The sequence below is a fragment of the Hyposmocoma kahamanoa genome, unplaced genomic scaffold (assembly GCF_003589595.1).
Source record: "Hyposmocoma kahamanoa isolate Upper Pololo Valley unplaced genomic scaffold, ASM358959v1 94, whole genome shotgun sequence".
In the NCBI taxonomy this organism is placed as follows: domain Eukaryota; kingdom Metazoa; phylum Arthropoda; class Insecta; order Lepidoptera; family Cosmopterigidae; genus Hyposmocoma; species Hyposmocoma kahamanoa.
The window spans coordinates 3,549,200-3,568,725 of NW_020654878.1; the positions used below are offsets into that span (position 1 = coordinate 3,549,200).

Here is a 19,526-nt window from a genome sequence, read left to right on the forward strand (position 1 = left end):
CGCAGAAAAAATTTCTTCGATCCGGCCGGATTCGAACCGACGTCTTCTAGCTTACCGTGCCAGACGCTATACCAACTAAGCCACGGAACGAACCATGATGGCGCTACGACTAAAAAGTCGTTGAAAAAACCAAATACAGAGATACGACGCATGCACATAGAAAAATTCGTGAGGTGCGCTGGTTCGTTCCGTGGCTTAGTTGGTACAGCGTCTGACGCGGTAAGCTAGAAGACGTTGGTTCGAATCCGGCCGAATCGAAGGAATTTTTTCTGAGTGTTCGATCTTTGTATTAATAAATATAACTAATAAAATTATGTCTTTCAACCCTGACATTGGCGAAATCGTCGCGCAAAACGACGGAGCCATAGATATAAAAGTTGAAGTGGAACTATAAAAATTATGAATTCGAATGTTTCCAAAAGAGTGTCGGTACAATAGCACCAATATTAATAAATACGGTAGGTAATTCCTCTTAAACTCTTCGAAGATCATTACCATCTCTCTTATCTAGGTTTGTCGGTACATTTATCAATAAGAACAGTCACATGCATGCGTTGGGAGACCATTGTTTGGATTCGATCCATCATTGTCTTGTTTGTCAATACGTATTGCCTAAAAATGATAAACTCGACTAGAAAATGGATGACAAAAGAAATCGGTACCTTCGTCCTAAACGGTTTCGTATAAGTTCTATGACGCTACGATGACGCTATGATGTTAAGAATTCACAGAGCGGTTTTCACCCGCACACGTCTCGTGCTGTGGCTGCGGGACGGCTGTTTAATTCTATGCTTACGGTTCCGCAGGTTTGTGCGGTTACTTAATTATTTTGTGAGTATTTGGCACATACAAAACATACACATAAAATATAATTACCGAAAATATTTGGTATCCATCCGATATAACTGTGTGATTTCGATGGCGACCACAGTGGCCGCTTGCTTTAGATCCTTCATTATCAGCGCGACCACTCCGAAGAGGTCCCCGTCGTCCAAGTGGGACACCTAAGTATTTGCATATTTCATTACACAAGCCAAAAAAATTGAAAAAGAAAAAAATAACTGATTTTATCTACATTTGGGGCGCTGGATGAAATTTTTTTTCGATCCTCTAAGATATGAAATCAGTTTTTTTTGTCAGTAGGGTCACCTGTCCAACAATGAAACACTCGTACACAATGAAACACCGCGATAATTCTAAAGTGCGACGTTACCAAATAGTGCAGAATAGCGTACAAGGATGCACTCGCGGAACTCCCCTCTAGTTCAGTTCAGCGAGTCCGTCACGAAGAACCAGACGTTTTGCCAGAGTTTCGTTTGATGTATCGGCGAAAAAGTAAGTATTTTTTGCAATTTTCGTTGTTTTCTTACTTAAATATACTTGGAAATCCCGTATTGCTAAATATTGCTTAGTATTGTACACGTTTTATAGATTTAAAGGGACTACTTCATAAATGAAAACATTTTTAGTTGTATTTTTTTTTTGAGTTTATTGTGACGTAACCTAGATACAGTACAATGTAGTGTACAATGAAACAGTGGCATGGAAACAATGTTTCATTGTGTACTATCTCTTGTGATTAAGAGTAACCAATCCGTTCGAAAATATTACGTAGATTAAAGCATTTTTGTATTTTTAAAAATAGGTTTTATTATTTATTTATTCCCATAATTACAAAAATAACGAAATAATCACCCTGTTTCACTGTTGAATATAAGGTTTTTTTTATTGTGTACATACCTGTGGACACAATGAAACATTTCCCATTTAAAAAATAAACCTTAAAGATTATCTATAAACTGTGTAAGAAATCTGTTTAGGACATTCGATGCTCAATTAAATTGGCTATCTGTGTAAAAAAAATACTCTATAACCTTAGAATAATAACGCATAGAAACCTAGTCCGCACACGCTAAGTGAGGCAAATTGAAGCGCGCCCAATGGGCCTACACGAGCGAGCAGGCCGTCAGTGCTCAAGGTCAACTTGCACCGCGAACAAATCAAGAATTTTAGCTAAAAATGACGAAATGTGCGGTAAATGGGTGTAAAAATACGTCAGACAAACATAAAATAGATACTAACATCACATTCCACAAGGAAGTAACGCGTTTCAACTTGTATTTTTATATAAATATTCACTAAAACCGAAAATTAACCTACTACTAAAAATAGCCTACATGAATTTGATTTTTGCCTCACTTGTGACAGTTCGTTTGATATGAAACTATCATTCTATGCGTTATGATTCTAAGCCTATAACATTAAAAATAACAGAACTATGAATGTTTGAAAATTTGTTGTTTCATTGTTGGACATGTGACTACTTTTTTATGACAGCGTTTTTTTTAACTTTTGTTCTTACTGTGAAAGGTAGATCGAAGTCGGTCTTGCGTGATATTTGGATTTAGGTTGGTTGTCACAAAGTTAATCTAAAATGTACTTTATTGCAGGCTACTAAGCATATTTGAGTTGTTAAATAGATATGAAATGAGTTCAAATAGAAAAGGTTGTGTAAATCATCCTGATATACATATTTGCTACAATATATACGATAAAAAAAACAGAAAAATTTATTGTGACAATAGGAGATTATCTTGGATACTTATACATATATTACTTACACATCTGGGTCTAAGGTTTATGATCACGATAAAACCTGGATGCCCTATCAGGTCTGTAAAACTTGTAGTGAATATTTACGACTGTGGTCGCACAGTCGTAAATATTTCTATTTCTATTCTATTATATTCTATTTATCACTAACTGGCAACAGAAAAGTCTCAATTTTGGCATACCGATGGTTTTGCAGGGGCCCCAAAAACAACTATGACGACTTTGGCCCGTGGCCTCTCATAGCAAGTGCTAATCCCAACATTTTGCCAGCTACTAAAGCTCAGTGAGGATGAATCCTGTCAACTAGGTGAAAGATTTCACCAGAAGATTAAAGCAATGGAGGACCGCAGTCAAGATGGATTTCTGCAGTAATCTGACAGATGACTGCTGGAATTTAAAAGGGACTGTTCAAAGATTCCTTCAAGAATGTCTTGGAAAACAAGCAAATGCTTAGTGATGATCTTTCTCAGTTTTATTGACGATCCTCTATCTTTGTATATAATAAATAATATTTTCATAATATGATAAAAAAAATCCATGTTTATTATTTTTATATGATCCATGAGTTTTCCTGAAAATAGTAGGTAAGTATAATGTGTATTTCACAAATACGTTGTATCTGAAAAATTTGACCTCTTGGGCAAAAACCAATGCCATATTTGAATTTAGGGCACCAAATTCATTCATCAGCTGCAAATACTCCGGCTTTGATTTGCTCCCAGATTTTGAACCAGAATTTGATTTATTCGAAGATTAATTTATTTTAACGTGCGTTGCCTATTTACTTATCTTGCAACGCTTAACACACAAATGTTGTGCTATTAACTCTGAGGCTGGTTACACATGGCGCTGTGGCGGAGGCGTATTTTGTCGCCGCAAGAGTAGCGGCGTTATACCGCAGCACCAGAGCGAGCGGCGCGGCCCATGGGCTCATTCAGAGTGCAGGCGTAGGCGCGGGCGGCGGGTACGGGCTAAAGGGTCTTGTGTTACGATCGGGTAGATCATCATCACCAAAATCATCCTATCGCAGTCCACTGCTGGTCATAGGCATGCCGCAATGTGCGCCATTTCGCCCGGTCCTCAAATCAAATAAAAATAATCTTTATTTCACAGGTAAGCATTATTACACTTGAAATCGTCACATAGGTTAAACTCTACCGCTCATTCGTAAGGCAGATTCCCCTGAGAAGAATTAGCAAGAAACTCTAGGGGTTGCTCTTTGTAAATAACATTTGCACGCATTCAACATTTACAATATATTTTTTGCTTTCAAACATCAAAGATCGAGACTACCTCCATGAGCTAAACGGGTTACTACCACGGATTTTTGTCATCCAAGTACGCAGAAGTTGTATAATAATCTTTAGTATTAAGTTTTTGTTTCACTATAGTTTTAAACCTCGTGAATGGCAAATTTTGTATATCAACCGGAATCTTGTTATAGAAGCGAATACATTGCCCCTTAAATGAATTTGTCAGTTTGTGAAGACGACTATCAAGAACAGCTAGTTTATTTCTATTCCTCGTATTAATGTTATGTCTGTCACTATTTTTCCTAAAGAGATTAACTATTAAATTATAATTACATTTTCATAGGTGTACTGTGACGCTAGTGTAATAATATGAATTTCTTTAAACTTGTCTCTCAAAGATACTCTGGGGCCCAGATTGTAAATTGCCCTAACCGCACTTTTCTGCAGGACAAAGATTCTATTGATATCGCTGGCATTACTTCAAAGCAAAATGCCGTATGTCATTAGACTGTGAAAGTAGCTGAAGTAACCCAATCTAGCGGTTTCAACGTCTGAAAGTTTCCGTATTTTTTTAATCGCGTGCAGAGCTGAACCGTTTTGATAACTTACTTATATGTGGAACCCATTGCAATTTAGCATCTAACGTTATAGCTAGAAATACAACTGTATCCACAAGATTCAATTTTTCGTTTCTAACTACAATGTTTGTAACCGTCTCTCTAACATTGGGTAATGTAAATATCACACAATTTGTTTTTATCTCATTAAGGAGCATGTTATTAACAGAAAATCAATCAACTACTTTAGATATAGTACTCAGCTTGTCGCATCCATTTCCCGCCAGCAACCTTTCGCAGGTCGTTACTTCACCTGGTCGGAGGGCGTCCTACACTACGTTTGCCGAGTCGCGGTCTCCACCTTAGAACTCGTTTTCCCCATCGGTTATCGGTTCTGCGACAGAATCGATCGGGTAGAGCCACATGTCGAAATCGCAAACAGACGCTAGACGCTAGACCAAGCACTGAAAGGTGCGGCCGGACCAAGCCAATATCTACGTGCGCTGCGCGCGCGGCCACTATACGCAACGAGCATTTACGTAGGTATAGTAGTATAGGTAGGTAATAAGGACTAGAGGTGTGATAGAGACAATTGCTGCAGCGCTCGCCGCCGCAGTTTCAAGTACCTAACGCCGCCGCCCACCGCCGCAGTGCGTGTATGAAAGTGTGTGTGCAAGGGCTGCGGCGCCGTGTGTAACCAGTCTAAGGGTCGTATTCTAGAACTCTACTCAATGCTCAAGTCAGGATTGCACTGGAAGCACAAGCACTGGAAATACGACCCTAATGGCAAGGACTTGAGTATGATTTTCAGTGCTCACTGCAATACTCAAGTCCTGACTTGAGTATTGAGTAGAGTTCTGGAATACGACACTTAGAACAGTTTCTGTTTCGTGGTGCCCGCGTATTTTCCTTTATAAGTAAGTATCCACCTCGGTTCCTTTCCCTGTGTAAATGGCAACTGTTCCAGAATTGATGAAATACACGCAGTCCACTACGTCTCCAGCGCGTACGATGACGTCATTGGGCATGTAAACTTCTGCATGCAAGCAACCCAGAATCGCGCCCACAACTGACGCTGGGATGTCCTCAAATAAGCTCACGTTTTCTACTAGTCTGTGACACGAGTACAGGTTGATTTCACTGCGAAGTTGTTCTGAAAACGTTTTTTTTTATTATTACTGGAATAAGGGCGCATTTCACCTCCATCTCATCTGATGGAAAGTGAAGATTAGGTCGATGATAGAGCATGCAGACCTATAGTACAGGGTTATTTTTAAAATACCAACAACCTCGCTGGACCATATTACTTATCATCATAAACAATAACTTTTGTCCCATGATTTTTCACAAAACAACAAAGTAACCAAAAATAAACTTTTGAGTTTTTGTTGTGTACTATCTACCACTTTTTAGAGCATACTTTCCCAAAGTGGTTCCTAGCGTCACACGTTCCATAGAGACTAGGACGTAGTTAAGCCAAAAGGATCCAATGCACATCCAGTCACTTTCGAGATGTGACAGTTTGAAGTTGAAAAGTGTTTCTCACTCTTGTTTTATTTTCAAAACTTATAATCTTATGTAACTCCAGAGATATTTATTTATGTTTATATGTTGGATTTTTTTGTTGATGTAAGAGGTTAGACTTTGGGAACCGTAATATAACTTATTTTTTGATAATTTTGTGGATTGGATCCTTTTTGCTTAACTACGTCCTATTGATCCTTACCAGAGTCCGGATCGAATGGCATAAAAAAGTTTTGTAAAAATCGCCTTTTATCTTGCTGACTGTACCATTTTTTCAAAATCTGTGAATGCAAATCAACATATTTAAGTCTTTTAGAACCGTTTTCCTGTAACTACAACGATTAAGGTAGCTGGCCTTCTGCTGTATCAAGCACAAGTCCTGTCGTGTATGGAGCAGGAACCGCTGCCACCTTTGGGATAGCTCTGCTACATACCAACTGGCCACCTTGGATTCAATTGACAAGCGCCCCAAGAGGCTTATAGGTCGACACATCCGTAGAACAAAGGTCTATGTGCAAGGCTACTTATTCTCAGGACATAGTACACTTCGTTCGTCTTCTTCGCTGTGAATGTCAGATCGACTATTGTTCAATTTTATAATTTCCGAAACGAAACAAGATATATAAACTCTCAAAACACCTTTACGTAGGCCTTAGTTTGAATAATGAAATTATTCTGTAACGTACTTATTCTCTTTTCGCTATATAATCACATCGGACTCTGTTCTTCGGATGAGTCGAGGTGTCTCGGAATTAACGGCTATGGAGTGGAATTCCCTGCCTGCAGACTTGTTCCCTCAACGTTATAACTTGGGTCTTTTCACGGCGAAAGTGAATAGGCATTATTTCGGTGTGCATGCTGCATCGTCGACCTCATCGTCACTTTCCATCAGTTGAGATGGAGGTTAAATGCACACTTACATTAGAATAAAAAAAGGGTAAAACGTTGACTTTTGTGTGATTAATACCGCCTACGCCTGTTGAACACGCAAGAAATTTAAGTCTTCTGCTAGGTTTTAATTAGTTTGGGAATCTACCTACTTCCATTATTAATAGTGACGCAACAGAACTGTTATAACGGAAACAGATGTCAAAATTAAATCTTAGCGGAATCGGAAACGGAAGCGGACGTGGAAGCGGAGGTGTAAATAGTATCTCAACGAAATAGTTCAAAATAGGACTTGTTTTAGGTTTTATAATTACACTTAACACATAATTGATAAAAAAGCGCGCCCCACGTCGTTGTAAGTAACTAAGTTGTAAATTTTCGATTAAAGTTCCGTTATAAAAGTAAGAGAAGCAGAAACGGAAGCAGATGTGAAAACGAGTGCGAACCTTCCGCAATTGCGGACGTAAAAGCAGAGTCTCGTTACAAATCGAATTATTAACACACATCTACCTAGTCAGTATTGTGGAGATTCTAACCTGAAAGACAGTTAAGAGTAACTTCTTTGAAATATCGACCATGGTATCTGTAGTTGTAAAAATCACGTACGCGTTTTTTCATTTGAGCAGGAAATAACTTCTGCCGCATGTATCTCTGTCAACATTTAAAAAAATTTTAATTTATGATACGGAGATGAAGTCTTTGTTATAAGCAGTATTCTTAGTAAATCTAGTTAATAAATACGACTTACTTCGACTTGATCCATAAGTTCAATGTACCGCAATTCGGCATTGTGCTTGGTTAAGTACAATTTAAACATTAAAGCTGAAAATGTAATCATTGATTAAGGACATTAAAAACATGGAAAGCGTAGTGGCCTACAACGTAAAATTTATATTAAATTTAGTGAATCTGAAATATTTGACACCTTAAAATGAAAATCCACATTCGCGAATAAAATTTTAAGGCGGATTTATAGTCTTACATGTCTTATTTATTCCTATATTTAACCAATTTTATTTATTTTTTGTTTAACTTTATTATATTTATTTTTAACTACGTAATGCTCGGCTTTGGTTATGCACACAAAAGGTAAGCCTTTTATAACTACTATATCATACATATCCCCTAATCAGAATGTCTTAGGCTCAACTCACTGGCGCAGAGTCGAAGCGTAGCGACGCGTCATGTTTTTCGCCTATAGCATATTCATCTCTATTTTCCCATTATTAAGGTACAAATTTGTGTTATGACGCTTGGTTGCAGTCGAGCGGCTTCTTTGGTTAACGGTTATTTGAGCGCAGTGAGGCGTCAGACACTGACCACACTGTGATCCGGTCGCACTAATGCGAGCGTACTCGCGCGTCGCCAGGCGCTGTAGTTGTGGTTCAAAAGTTCGTGGAATTAACTACATCTAGGTATTTGCTAAGTTTTGTTGAAATCGATTACCGGAAAGTGCGCGAAACGAAAAAGGAGACAAATGGGCCTTAAGGGAGTCACCACACTTATGGACACGGCATATTATTACGTCGGTCAGAAAGCTGTATGTCTATATGATAACAGTGAAAAATACTTCCTGCGAATTTACGATCGCGTACGCAGCTGACGACGGATGATCGCCCGAAAGGCAGCTTTGAAGTTCTAATAGACACGTCGACTGCCAAATGACTCCGAACGTGGTAGGACACATTTCGAAAAGGCGGAAACGAAAAAGAAGTAGGTAAACCAGTGAAACTTTAGTGGCACCGCTCCGTCCAGCCCGAACTCTGAGCCCTAATCATCTACTGCTTCCAGAGCTACCGATTACGTTGTTGTACGTGACATGTAACGTCTTTATGACTCCACAAAGTCTGCGGATAATATGGAGTACATACGAGTGATATCCATTATGTCGTGACAACAGATAGTCGTGCAGTTTGAAGTGTTGTGGCATGTATATTTAAATGAAGTGGTTCACAAATAGTACAACACGATTAACTGTCGTTAACGACTTTTTTGACGTTACGACGACAGACTGTCGAGACATCGGGAAGAGCTAAAACGACAGTCGTACGACGATAAATAAAACGTCACGGTAAATATATGACGACAGATAATCGCAGCTTCAAACGATTCTGTTGTGCAAACAACAAGGCGGTTGCCGTGAACCGATAAATTGTCGTCACGATCTATACGACAGTTGTTCAATGATAAAATAGACGTCGACGACAGTCACAACTAGGCTAGACGCGACAGTCGTCTAACGATACGAACGTTACGACATAATGGAAATGCGAATATCTATGGAAATGCGTCCTTAGGGTCGAGCGGTTGGGGTTCCGCCACGATGCGAATTTTATACTTTATAATTAATTTGTGGTGAGAGTACCATCTGAACATCTGTCGACCTTCATGAGGGAGAAGTTTTGGTCTAAGTGTGAGATGTACCGATGTTTCCGAGACCGGTTACCGGACACCCGCGTTGCGTCACACGTCGCAATCAATACGTGTAAATAATAATTAGTGTTTTCTTATATTGTAACCTAATTAACCTCTCATATTGTATATCATTGTAACCTAATTATATGTAAAGATATATACACATTTTCATGCTCATCGTAAAAGGGCTTAATGTGACAAGTGTGGTAGAATATGACCGCTTCAAGCTGAGTCCGCGTCTATACCTGGTGGTGACCGCCTTAAGTTGGGTTAGGATAAAAAGCTCCACACAATGATCGCGTGTCCACATAAATTCCACCCAAAGTGTCGTCAGTGTCAATATGTCGTGTCGCGTTGCACTCGGTGTTTAGAGCTTGAAGCATCAGGAATTACCTGTAATGTAAACTGTGAACACTGAAAAGATGAGAATAATAACTGCGTTCACGACAACCTCATGTCTGGTGTGAGTGTGGAACATGTAGTAGCGGATACCTATAAATAATAGGAATACTTTAATAAGTTGCAAGTATACATAACAGTAATAAAACCATATGAAAAAAGTTACCACAATGATAATAATTAAGCAGTTATAACATAGGAAATGGAACTATTTTTCCGGATTCGTTTTTTCAAACAAACCAGTGTTTCGGGTTTTTACAGGTCTTATGGTCACGGTTGACTGAGGTGGTAAAGTCATCAACTAGTTATGTCTAATATTAATGCAAACTATCCTGTTTTTCACTACAGTTACAAAAGTTATTAATTAAATACCTTATATTTAATTTCACAAAGAACATTCCAATTTACGCTACATTAAGTTTTACAAATTATTTTATGAATGAATTTTTATTAAGTTCAATTTCTTATTAATTAATAATAGAAATTAGAATAAACTGAAATATATTAATTAGTACTGCAGTCTTATGTCTATTTGGGATTTTTCATTAGAGGAAATACTGGATCCCAAACTGGTGGTACGGAGAAACCATCTTCCCTGTTGAAATTAGGATGTTTTTTTAATTTCAATGGCCTCTTGCAGCATCCTGGGTAGAAAACGGACTTCTTTTGCAAGGGCCTGGGTTTTGTCAAACTTCATTGAATGTGTAGGTTTATCCATGATATGCTCTTGACTTTACCACTTCAGTCAACCGTGACCATGGGACCTGTAAAGGGTCCGAAATGTTGGTTTGTTGGAAAAAACAAATGTACGCGATTTAAATCCGGAAAAATAGTTTCATTTCCTATGTGTAACAATAAAAATCGCAAAAACCTAAGAACTCGATAAGTAGTATATAAGTTTCCTGTTATCTAAATTAATATCAATTAAGCAAGACCTTGTTGTCTACACACTATCGCATTAGGTACAACCTGTAATGATGGCTTTAACTTGGAAACAAATCAATATATATCGCATCCTTGGCATAATTTGGCCGCATCTTCAAAATATATGCTTTATTTCACCTGACGGAAAGTGACGATGCGGAGGACGATGAAGCATTCACTCTCACCTTGAGAAGGCCGAAGTTATAGAGTTCAAGGAATTAAACATAAGAGTTACAAAAATTCTACATCTACGTGGGGCGCACTATAAGTTTCCGGCAAACAAATGGTCGTGTACCAATAACTATTCCCGGTACAACGATTCTCCAAAGCAACAGTAGCCACGTGTCCAGTTTTATTGAAAAAAGAAGCAATCATCCGCTTAGAGGCACTTTGCACGCGCGCCACTTTGATTGGTTTCGGCTCATCTCGAAAGACCCATACGCTCGATTGCTGTTTTGTTTTGGGATCGTAACTATAAATCCATGTTTTGTCACCTATTACTATGTCGCACACCAAATTTGACGCCCCTTCGTTGAATCTGGTAAGCATGGCATTGCACCAAGTGACGCGATCCGTTTTTTGAGCCTCAGTCAAACTGTGTGGGATCCACGGAGAGCACAGCTTTTTCACACCCAAATGTTTGTGTAGTATTGATTGTATTTGACTCATGCCTATGCCTAAAGATGCCTGAATCTCATTGTATGTCACATGCCTGTCTCTTTTGATCACACGGCGCACAGCATAGATGTTTTTGTTGTTCACAACAGTGGACAGGCGACCATCACGAAATTCGTCACTGAGATTCACACGACCGCGTTTTAATACTGCAAACCAGCTATAAATAGTCGTCTTGCATGGTACTTCATCGCCAAAAGCAATTTAAAGCCGAGCGAAGCTCCGCTGAGCTGTTAAATTACACTTAGTCGTAGAAAATCATACTACGAAAATATTCATCCATGGTGATGTAGACAACCAATTTCTAAAATGACGCCACAATGTAAAAACAAGTGACAGTCGGATGAAACAAACTGTATTCTACAGCTAAAGAGTTCCATTTTCAAATATTGTAATTACTTTTTAAGTATTGTTTATGTAAGTGGCCAGTTCCGGAAAATTATAGTGCGCCCTATGTATAGGTAGGTACACGATTTGTTTCTTGTTATTCGTATTATTTTTTTTGGAAAAAGCTCTTTTTGTTTTTAATTTTTTATTTCACAAAATTCGTTTCTTGGTTTTTCTTTTCGAATTTTGTTTTCTTGTTTTTTTTTCACAAAATTCAGGGAGCATAACATTAGTAAATAAATATGGCTGTATACAAAAATAACAGAAAATGACTAAAAAATGATGATAATATGTGATAACTGTCTCAGTAACTGCCTCCGTGGCCGAACGGTTACCATGCCGGACTGCCACGCAGAGGTCCCAGGTTCGATTCTCGGGCCGGGAGAAATAGTTGTATGGCCTACAATTATTTCTCTCGTGAGTTTGGGTGTAATTTGTGGTTGTCTATGTGTGTGTCCATGGCACCCGTGACACAGGGTTTCCCTAGTGCGGGGCTATGTTGAGTGTGTGTGTGCGATAAAATTAGAATACATGGGTTGCACCAGTATTCGATTGGGCTTATTATTAGAAAAGGTATTAACAAATCAGAATAAAAAATTACCGAAGATTGCACACGCAGTAAAAAACAATGAGAACCCGTAACGGGCACTGACAGGTATGTCGAGCAGGCGGCCGTGCAAAGATATTAGCTCCGCATTGTTAGTGCTATGCAATTGGCCGTACCCTATTGACAAATATTTGTTAGCATTATTATCATATTCGAACCGCTTATATCCAACAACTTCTATTATCTACTGCACCACATATAAATAAAATAAGAATAGACCTAGAAAATTTGATACAAATCCGACGTGGACAAGTGCCCGATGGCGACTGATAGCCCATCAGCCGCCAGCAGGCGGTATGACGTGTCACTAAACCGATTGTTAATTTTCACGTTTAGGGATAAATTGGGTTTCAGTTGTAAACCAAAATTTAGCAGGTTCTAAACGCTTCCTATCTTGGTAGTAGTAATACGGGAAAGTACAGGACAAAAACAATTTCCCTACTACGTTTGTCGGTACTAGTAGTAGGTACAGCTGGTAATATCACGGGCAACGAATGAAACAAGTACTTAAAGAAAAATATCTCCATATAAAAATGACAGATATTTTGTTCCTAAATAAACTCGATTTAGACTTTATTTTAGCCTGTTTTCGGGATTTTATATGATCGGGTGAAATACCTCCCATCGTGTAACGAATTAGCACATTCTTTATCCATATATATCCATAAGTGTATCGTATATTTTTTGTAAGATCGTTTTTTAATAGTAAATACCTAAACCATTTGATCTAGCAAAAAAGTTTTTCCCGCTTCCCCTCGCTGACTCGCCTTAATTCTATTCCAACTATTCCGTCCGTGTTTGTAGTGGTTAAGGCGAGTCTCCGGAGGAAAAGCTAACAAAAAATATACGATATACTTAAGGATATCGTCTAAAGAACGTGCCTGTTTGTTACACGATCATATAAATTCCCGAAAACGAATTATTTAATATAAAATACCTAACTTTGCACATAATTTTAATATACAGATGTTTCTCTTTAAGTACTACAAAGAACCTGCTAGATTTTAGCTTTCAACTGAAGCCTTGTAGTCATTAAATTCACGTTTATCCCAAAATTTGAAAATTACCCAGCGGTTTAATGACAAGCCGCGTCGTCCGCTGCTCTGTCAGTCGCCATTGAGCGCTTATCGACGACGTATCTGTGATGTGCCTGTTCTTATTTTATTCATATTAATTGTCATCGCGCGGTTTGCGGGACGCCAGTGGCGATGTTCCCACACCTCACTTTCAAATTCAAATTCAATTCAAAATTCAAATTCAAATTCTAATTCAAAATCTTCTAAAATGTAGACTCGCTTTGAGATAACTCGCCTTAAGTGGAATGAGACCCACAGTACACGTTGTTACGTTTTGTGACCACACACAAAATATCAGTTTATCCACATAAAAAAATTCGAATTCATTATTTTTCTAATTGACAATGAAAACATAACATAGCTGTAGTTATGGGATCCGAGAAAATAAACTTTGCTCGATAAAACAAAATCACCTATTTCTAGAAAATTTTCATTATTCATTTCTTAAAACAAAATATCGATGATGATAAATAGATAATGGTAAATCTATTATAAAATGAAATAAAATAACACTTAACGATAATAATGTAAAACCACTATGGTTATAATACTGCAAAGCAGCAAGTTAAGGCATTTTTCATCGACACGACCACAACGTACAAAGCGAAAATGGTGAACTGAGGAGCCCTTGTGGAATTCTGTATAATTGTACCATTGGCACACGCGTCTCGCACAACCACTAAGCACTTCTGCTGTATTTATTATTCTGTGAAACTCCTAAATGACATGAAAAGAGTAAAATACTAACAATAATAGTAGAAGACGGGGAAGACATAGACGATGCAGCTGCACCAGTGCGCGGCGACGATCAAGAGCATCAAGTGTTGTATACTGACATGCCAGGAGTACGACGTCGTCAGCTTCTGCAATAGACATTTCTCACTTTGTTTCTTTCTGCATAGTCGTTTTACACGTATCGGGATTTCTTCTGATGTATGCACTCCTCGTAATTGTCTGTACGATGTTTCTTACACTCATTACAGAATGCTATTCAAAGGATAATGATAACGGGGTTTGTAAAAGGATTCTTAAAGTAACAAACGATGAATTTTCCACGAAAGTACTGTTATAAAGACTATATATTTACCTACTGTTTTAAATTTGACCATATACTGTTCGGTTTTACAAAAGCGATTATTACAATGAGACTACAGGCCTATAACTTAACTGAGTCGGTTCCTGAGGTAGGTGCGCGGTGCGGGAGGAGTGACAGTTTACGCATCAGTTATGTCACGCTGCACGCGGTATAATTTCAACTATAGTCTGCCGTTTTTGAAGACGGACTAAAATGACATTTGTACGGTTGCTAGTTTTCATAAAATTTTAAATAGTTATGTAGTTGTTGTCGATAGTGTTATCGATAGATTGTGAAAGAACATAAAATTTTGCCAAAAGTAATTGTGAATGTTACGACGCTCTAAGGATTACTAAATGCGTTATTGCCTTCTTTATTCTCATTTTGACAGCTGACCTACTAGAATCGAGATAAATTTTTATTCACATACACACATATAACAACAACAGGCGGATATGATTAAATATATGGAATTAAAATGAAAAAAACTTTAAAATTTTATATTATTCCATTTTATATTTTTCATAAACATAGTTCTAAATACAGTGTACGTATGTGAGAACTTACAAAAAAATTGACAATTCAAAAGAACTTGGGCTCAGTAATAAGATGAATAAGGTAAAAAAAACCTCAACAAGGTTAATTAAAATGAAACAAGTTCGGCTGTTTACTCCATAAGCGTGACCAATATTCAGTCGATAGTCTATAGAATATTTATCGACTGCAATCACTAGCTGTTCGCAAGCGGGCAACACTTGCGCAATGAACTGTTCTTTTACTCCGTCTCCAGAAAAGATAGACTATAGATTTTTCTGGCTACATTCAATAACACTAACAATAACAGGTTGACTGAAAAACGAGCCTACCAAATTAGTCAATTGTCGTTGTGTGAGACGATAATAAAAAAAAAACTATTTCATTGATATTTGAAATGAATAGACAAGCCATTTGGCACTTTTTCATCTGTTACGCAAACTGTCACTAACTTCTTCCCATGGACCTACCAACAAATGGACGTCGGATACGCGTTAAAGTGTCCGAACTTATAGGGCGTTAAAATCTCGTACAAGAGTCAATCTCGCGTCAGTCTTCGTTTGTTGGACTGACAGCGCGCTTGTCAATCATGCCGTACTATTTAGTAAAAACTAGTAAAAGTTCTTCAACAAAAGTGAAAAAACAGGATGGCATACCATGTTTCAGTACAGTCAAGTACTATATTGTGTTGTTACAGTTAACATTTAAAATGCTCCTTCCGCACCGCGTACCTCACGAACCGACTCAGTTAAGCGGTAGGCCTGTAGTTAAATTGTCATAATCGCTTGTGTAAAATTTAAAACAGCATATAGTCAAGTTTATAATAGTATTTTCGTGGAAAATGCTTCGTTCGTCATTTTAGAAACCCTTTTACAAACCCCACAATCATCATGTCAGGTATATAACACCAGGGACATAGGTGTGTTGCAAATCCATAAGGTGCTATTCCACCTGTGAGGCATGATGAGGATTGACATTTGTATAGCAAATATTTCAATTTATTCCCTGAGCATCTTCGGTTGAAATAGTCTAGATTGCAGGATGTGCGAAACGAGACTTGAAATATTTGTTGGTGTAATAGTGTATCGTATTGCTGCCTATATAGAGTAAATTTAATTCTGCAATGGAAACACGCTTCACGCGATCTCGCGAATTCACGGTGGCTTTTAATAATTATCGCAAGGTTGTGGGGTACGTACCACTACGGTTTAAAAAATTTAGACTTCTGAAAATAATTGCAAACTGTAGTCGAATTTCAAAAATGTATCAACTAAGATTTTTTTTCAAGTTTGCCATTAATAGCTATTTTTTAATATATAAATTTAACTTTTGGCGGAAACAAGCGAGATTTCTTTTCTTCTCTTTCATCGTGTCGCCTCGTCGGTAGAAAAGCGACCTTATTTTACACCTTCTGTTGAAGACAAGTTGACCAGTATAATACTAACTTTCATAAAAACCTTAACGTCCACGAAGCAAGTGACGATACGAGCAGATCGAAGGCAAGCGAGGCAATGGGCCAGCAGTATGTACCGACGGTGACACTCCATGTAGATCAGGATCTGCGGTAGCGGTAGGCTCGAGCACACATCCAGCAGGAACCACGAGCATAAGTACCTTCTGACATGTTACATTATCCCATTATATAGATCTCATATTAATCTAAAAAATAACGGTAAAATTCCGTTTCCAATGTTCCAGGAGGTAAAAATGGAAATAAGTGCTTATAAATTTTATACTCTAAGAAAAGGAATATTTCCTATATGCTTAAAAAAAGCTGTTGTTGTCCCGGTATATAAATCTGGTAACAAAGATTAAATAACAAATTATAGACCTATTTCGTTACTGCCATATGTAAAATGCCAGCAATATCTAAAATATTAGAAAAACTTATAAATAATAGACTTGTATTGTATTTGGAGAAACAATCCATATTACCTAAAACACAGTTCGGTTTTAGATCCAAATTATCGACATCTGACGCTGTGCATCACCTTACGGATTTTTTAGCGAGGGAACTTGACAAGGGTAACAAAACAGTGGGGATATTTCTGGACCTAGCGAAAGCTTTTGATAAAGTTTATATACCCATCCCATTGCAGAATCTTGAATTCCTAGGTATAAGAGGTATACAGCTGAAATACTTGTAGAGTATCTGGAGAACCGCTCCCAATGTATCAAAATAGGTGACGTTTTCAGTTCTGATATCAAGAGTACTGCATTTGGAATTCCTCAAGGAAGTATTTTAGGCCCTACTCTGTTTCTGATCTACATTAATGACCTTTGTAATCTAGAATTTGGTGGTGGGAAGATCATATCCTATGGTGATGATACTGCTCTGCTTTTTTCTGCTAACTCTGATAAGGAAGTCTATGAGTATGCTCAGCGAGGATTCAATGTCGTAAATAACTGGCTCCAGCAACATTTATTAACACTAAACACGGATAAAACTAGTTTCATGCAGTTCTATATGCGAAAACCAAAGTCTGTTATAACTAACACACAACTTTATGCTCACCATTGTAAGGAGACTACTAACAACCTGTGCAAGTGTCCAGACATTGCTATTACTAACAAGGTAAAGTATTTAGGTGTTATAATAGGTGATAACCTCTCTTATATGTCCATATCGAAGCACTAAGCGGTCGAATCCGTAAGCTAATGTTGTTTAAAAAACTTCGCGCTTTTGCTGATTTTAAAATAATCACGCAAGTTTATTATGCCGTATGTCAATCAATTATTACATATTGCATTACATCTTGGGGTGGTATTGCTAAAACTTCATCACTAATCATTGAGAGAGCCCAGCGAGTGGTTCTAAAGGTTTCTACCTTCCGCCCTTTCCTTTACGCCACTAACCTTCTGTATAAGTCGTGTAAGGTACTAACTGTAAGGCAATTATTTATTAAGTCCACAGTTCTCAAACAGCACATTGCACTCCCATATAGTACTGAAAACACTAACAAAAGAAGGAAAGATATTGTCTGCCCCAAAATTGTATCATCAAAACATGTGTTTATTTCCAGATTTTTTTGTGTTTGTTGGGTCAATTTTGTACAATAAATTAAACGCCAAACTCATTGACTTACAATTATATGGATGTCGGGTCCGCGCTAAAAAGTGTCCGAACTTATAGGGCGTTAAAATCGTATACAGAGCGTCATTCACGCTCTAGTCTTCGTTTGTTCGACTGACAGCGAAGCAAGCAAAATTAGACAGTACTGCGATGATATTGCAATTTAAATTAAACTTTTTAGCTTTTTCATATTCCTTGACATGTCACTACGTTTAAATAGGTTGACTTGGGACATTTTTTTCGTGGTTTTTGTATTATGTCCATTTATTTATAAGTCAATGGCCATATATCATTTTTGTTACATAAAGGTTAAGAAAATTCTCCAAGAATTCCTTCAAAATATGTCCTACAACGACACAGAGAATTTAATAATTATCCCAAAATAAATGTTGTCTAATTTAAGCGTATGTGTGTAACCGTCCTAAGTATAATCATTGACAAACTTACAGAGCAATTTTTTTCCTCTTCAGGGCACAATTGACTTTATTCTTCTCATGGAAACCTAAGTTGAATTTGACAATAATATCCAATAGGCAGATAATGTGGTGTGCGAGCAGAACGTAGTCCAAGGTCCAAATTTTGGCAGGCCATACATCCAGTAGAAAGGTGAGTCTAAATGGCGCCAGCATCATTTGCGCTAAGTTAATAAATACCATTAAACTGTTCCATCGAAAACTGGAATAATAAAACTCAAATTAAAATGTATAATAACCTCGATACAAAACAGTGTACTCCAGAAAGTAAATAAAATCATCACATGTAAATCTGTCTCTAATTCCGCACTAGGCTTTTGCAGTGCTACATGTGGCCAGTCGTTCTTTATGGATGCAAATAATGGACCATTAAAAGAAGACCTCGGGAAGAAACTTGAAGCGTTCGAAAAGTGGCGCTATCGTAGAGTTCTCCGCATCAGTTGGACGGACAAGGTCTCGAATGTCGAGGTCCTTAGACGTATGGCGAAGAAGGTGGAGTTGGTATGCACTGTCAACATCGGAAGGTTGCCTATTTGGGTCTTGTAGTGAGACATGACAGATATCAGATATCATCTATAGCACACAGTAATGATAGGCAAAGTAGCTCGGAAGCGGAAGGTTGGAAGAAGGAAAATGTCATGACTTCTAAACAACAGGGAGAGGACCGGTATCAAGACCGTGGAACAATAGTTCAGGCTAGCTCTGGACAAAGAAAGATATAGAAAACCGACTGCCGAATCTTCAATAATGGAGAGGCACTTGAAGAAGAAGAAGAAGATACAAAACAGTGTACTCAGTGTAAAACCAAGTATAGTTGTAAGGGAGATTACGATAAACTATTTAAAATACTTCCTGTAAAAGCAAAAGTTCAATGTTTGGCCGCTGTTGAAAACTATTATACAACTGAATTTAAAATTAATGTAACGAACAAGCATAACACTAGGCGAGGCCGTGAAAATAAATATGTATGTCCAAGAGTAAATAACTATTATGGTAAAACAAGGAATAGACATGACTTGCCAATTATATTTAATAAATTCGATTTTTTGAGAG

General features: G+C 37.8%; 1 protein-coding gene across 1 annotated transcript in view; it reads right to left on the reverse strand.

Annotated features, from left to right (window-relative positions):
* Window positions 1–380: 380 nt before the first annotated feature.
* LOC113237956 (potassium/sodium hyperpolarization-activated cyclic nucleotide-gated channel 2-like) overlaps window positions 381–19,526 on the reverse strand; it is a 21,500-nt gene continuing 2,354 nt past the window's right edge. Inside the window, exons 2-11 of the mRNA XM_026474674.1 lie at window positions 18,448–18,675; window positions 16,373–16,544; window positions 14,067–14,181; window positions 12,237–12,359; window positions 9,644–9,742; window positions 7,584–7,657; window positions 7,372–7,486; window positions 5,353–5,576; window positions 877–1,004; window positions 381–612 (exon numbers count right to left, since the gene is read on the reverse strand). Coding sequence (XP_026330459.1) covers window positions 504–612; window positions 877–1,004; window positions 5,353–5,576; window positions 7,372–7,486; window positions 7,584–7,657; window positions 9,644–9,742; window positions 12,237–12,359; window positions 14,067–14,181; window positions 16,373–16,544; window positions 18,448–18,675 — 1,387 coding nt within the window. The 3' untranslated portion in view covers window positions 381–503. The remainder of the gene's footprint in view (window positions 613–876; window positions 1,005–5,352; window positions 5,577–7,371; window positions 7,487–7,583; window positions 7,658–9,643; window positions 9,743–12,236; window positions 12,360–14,066; window positions 14,182–16,372; window positions 16,545–18,447; window positions 18,676–19,526) is intronic.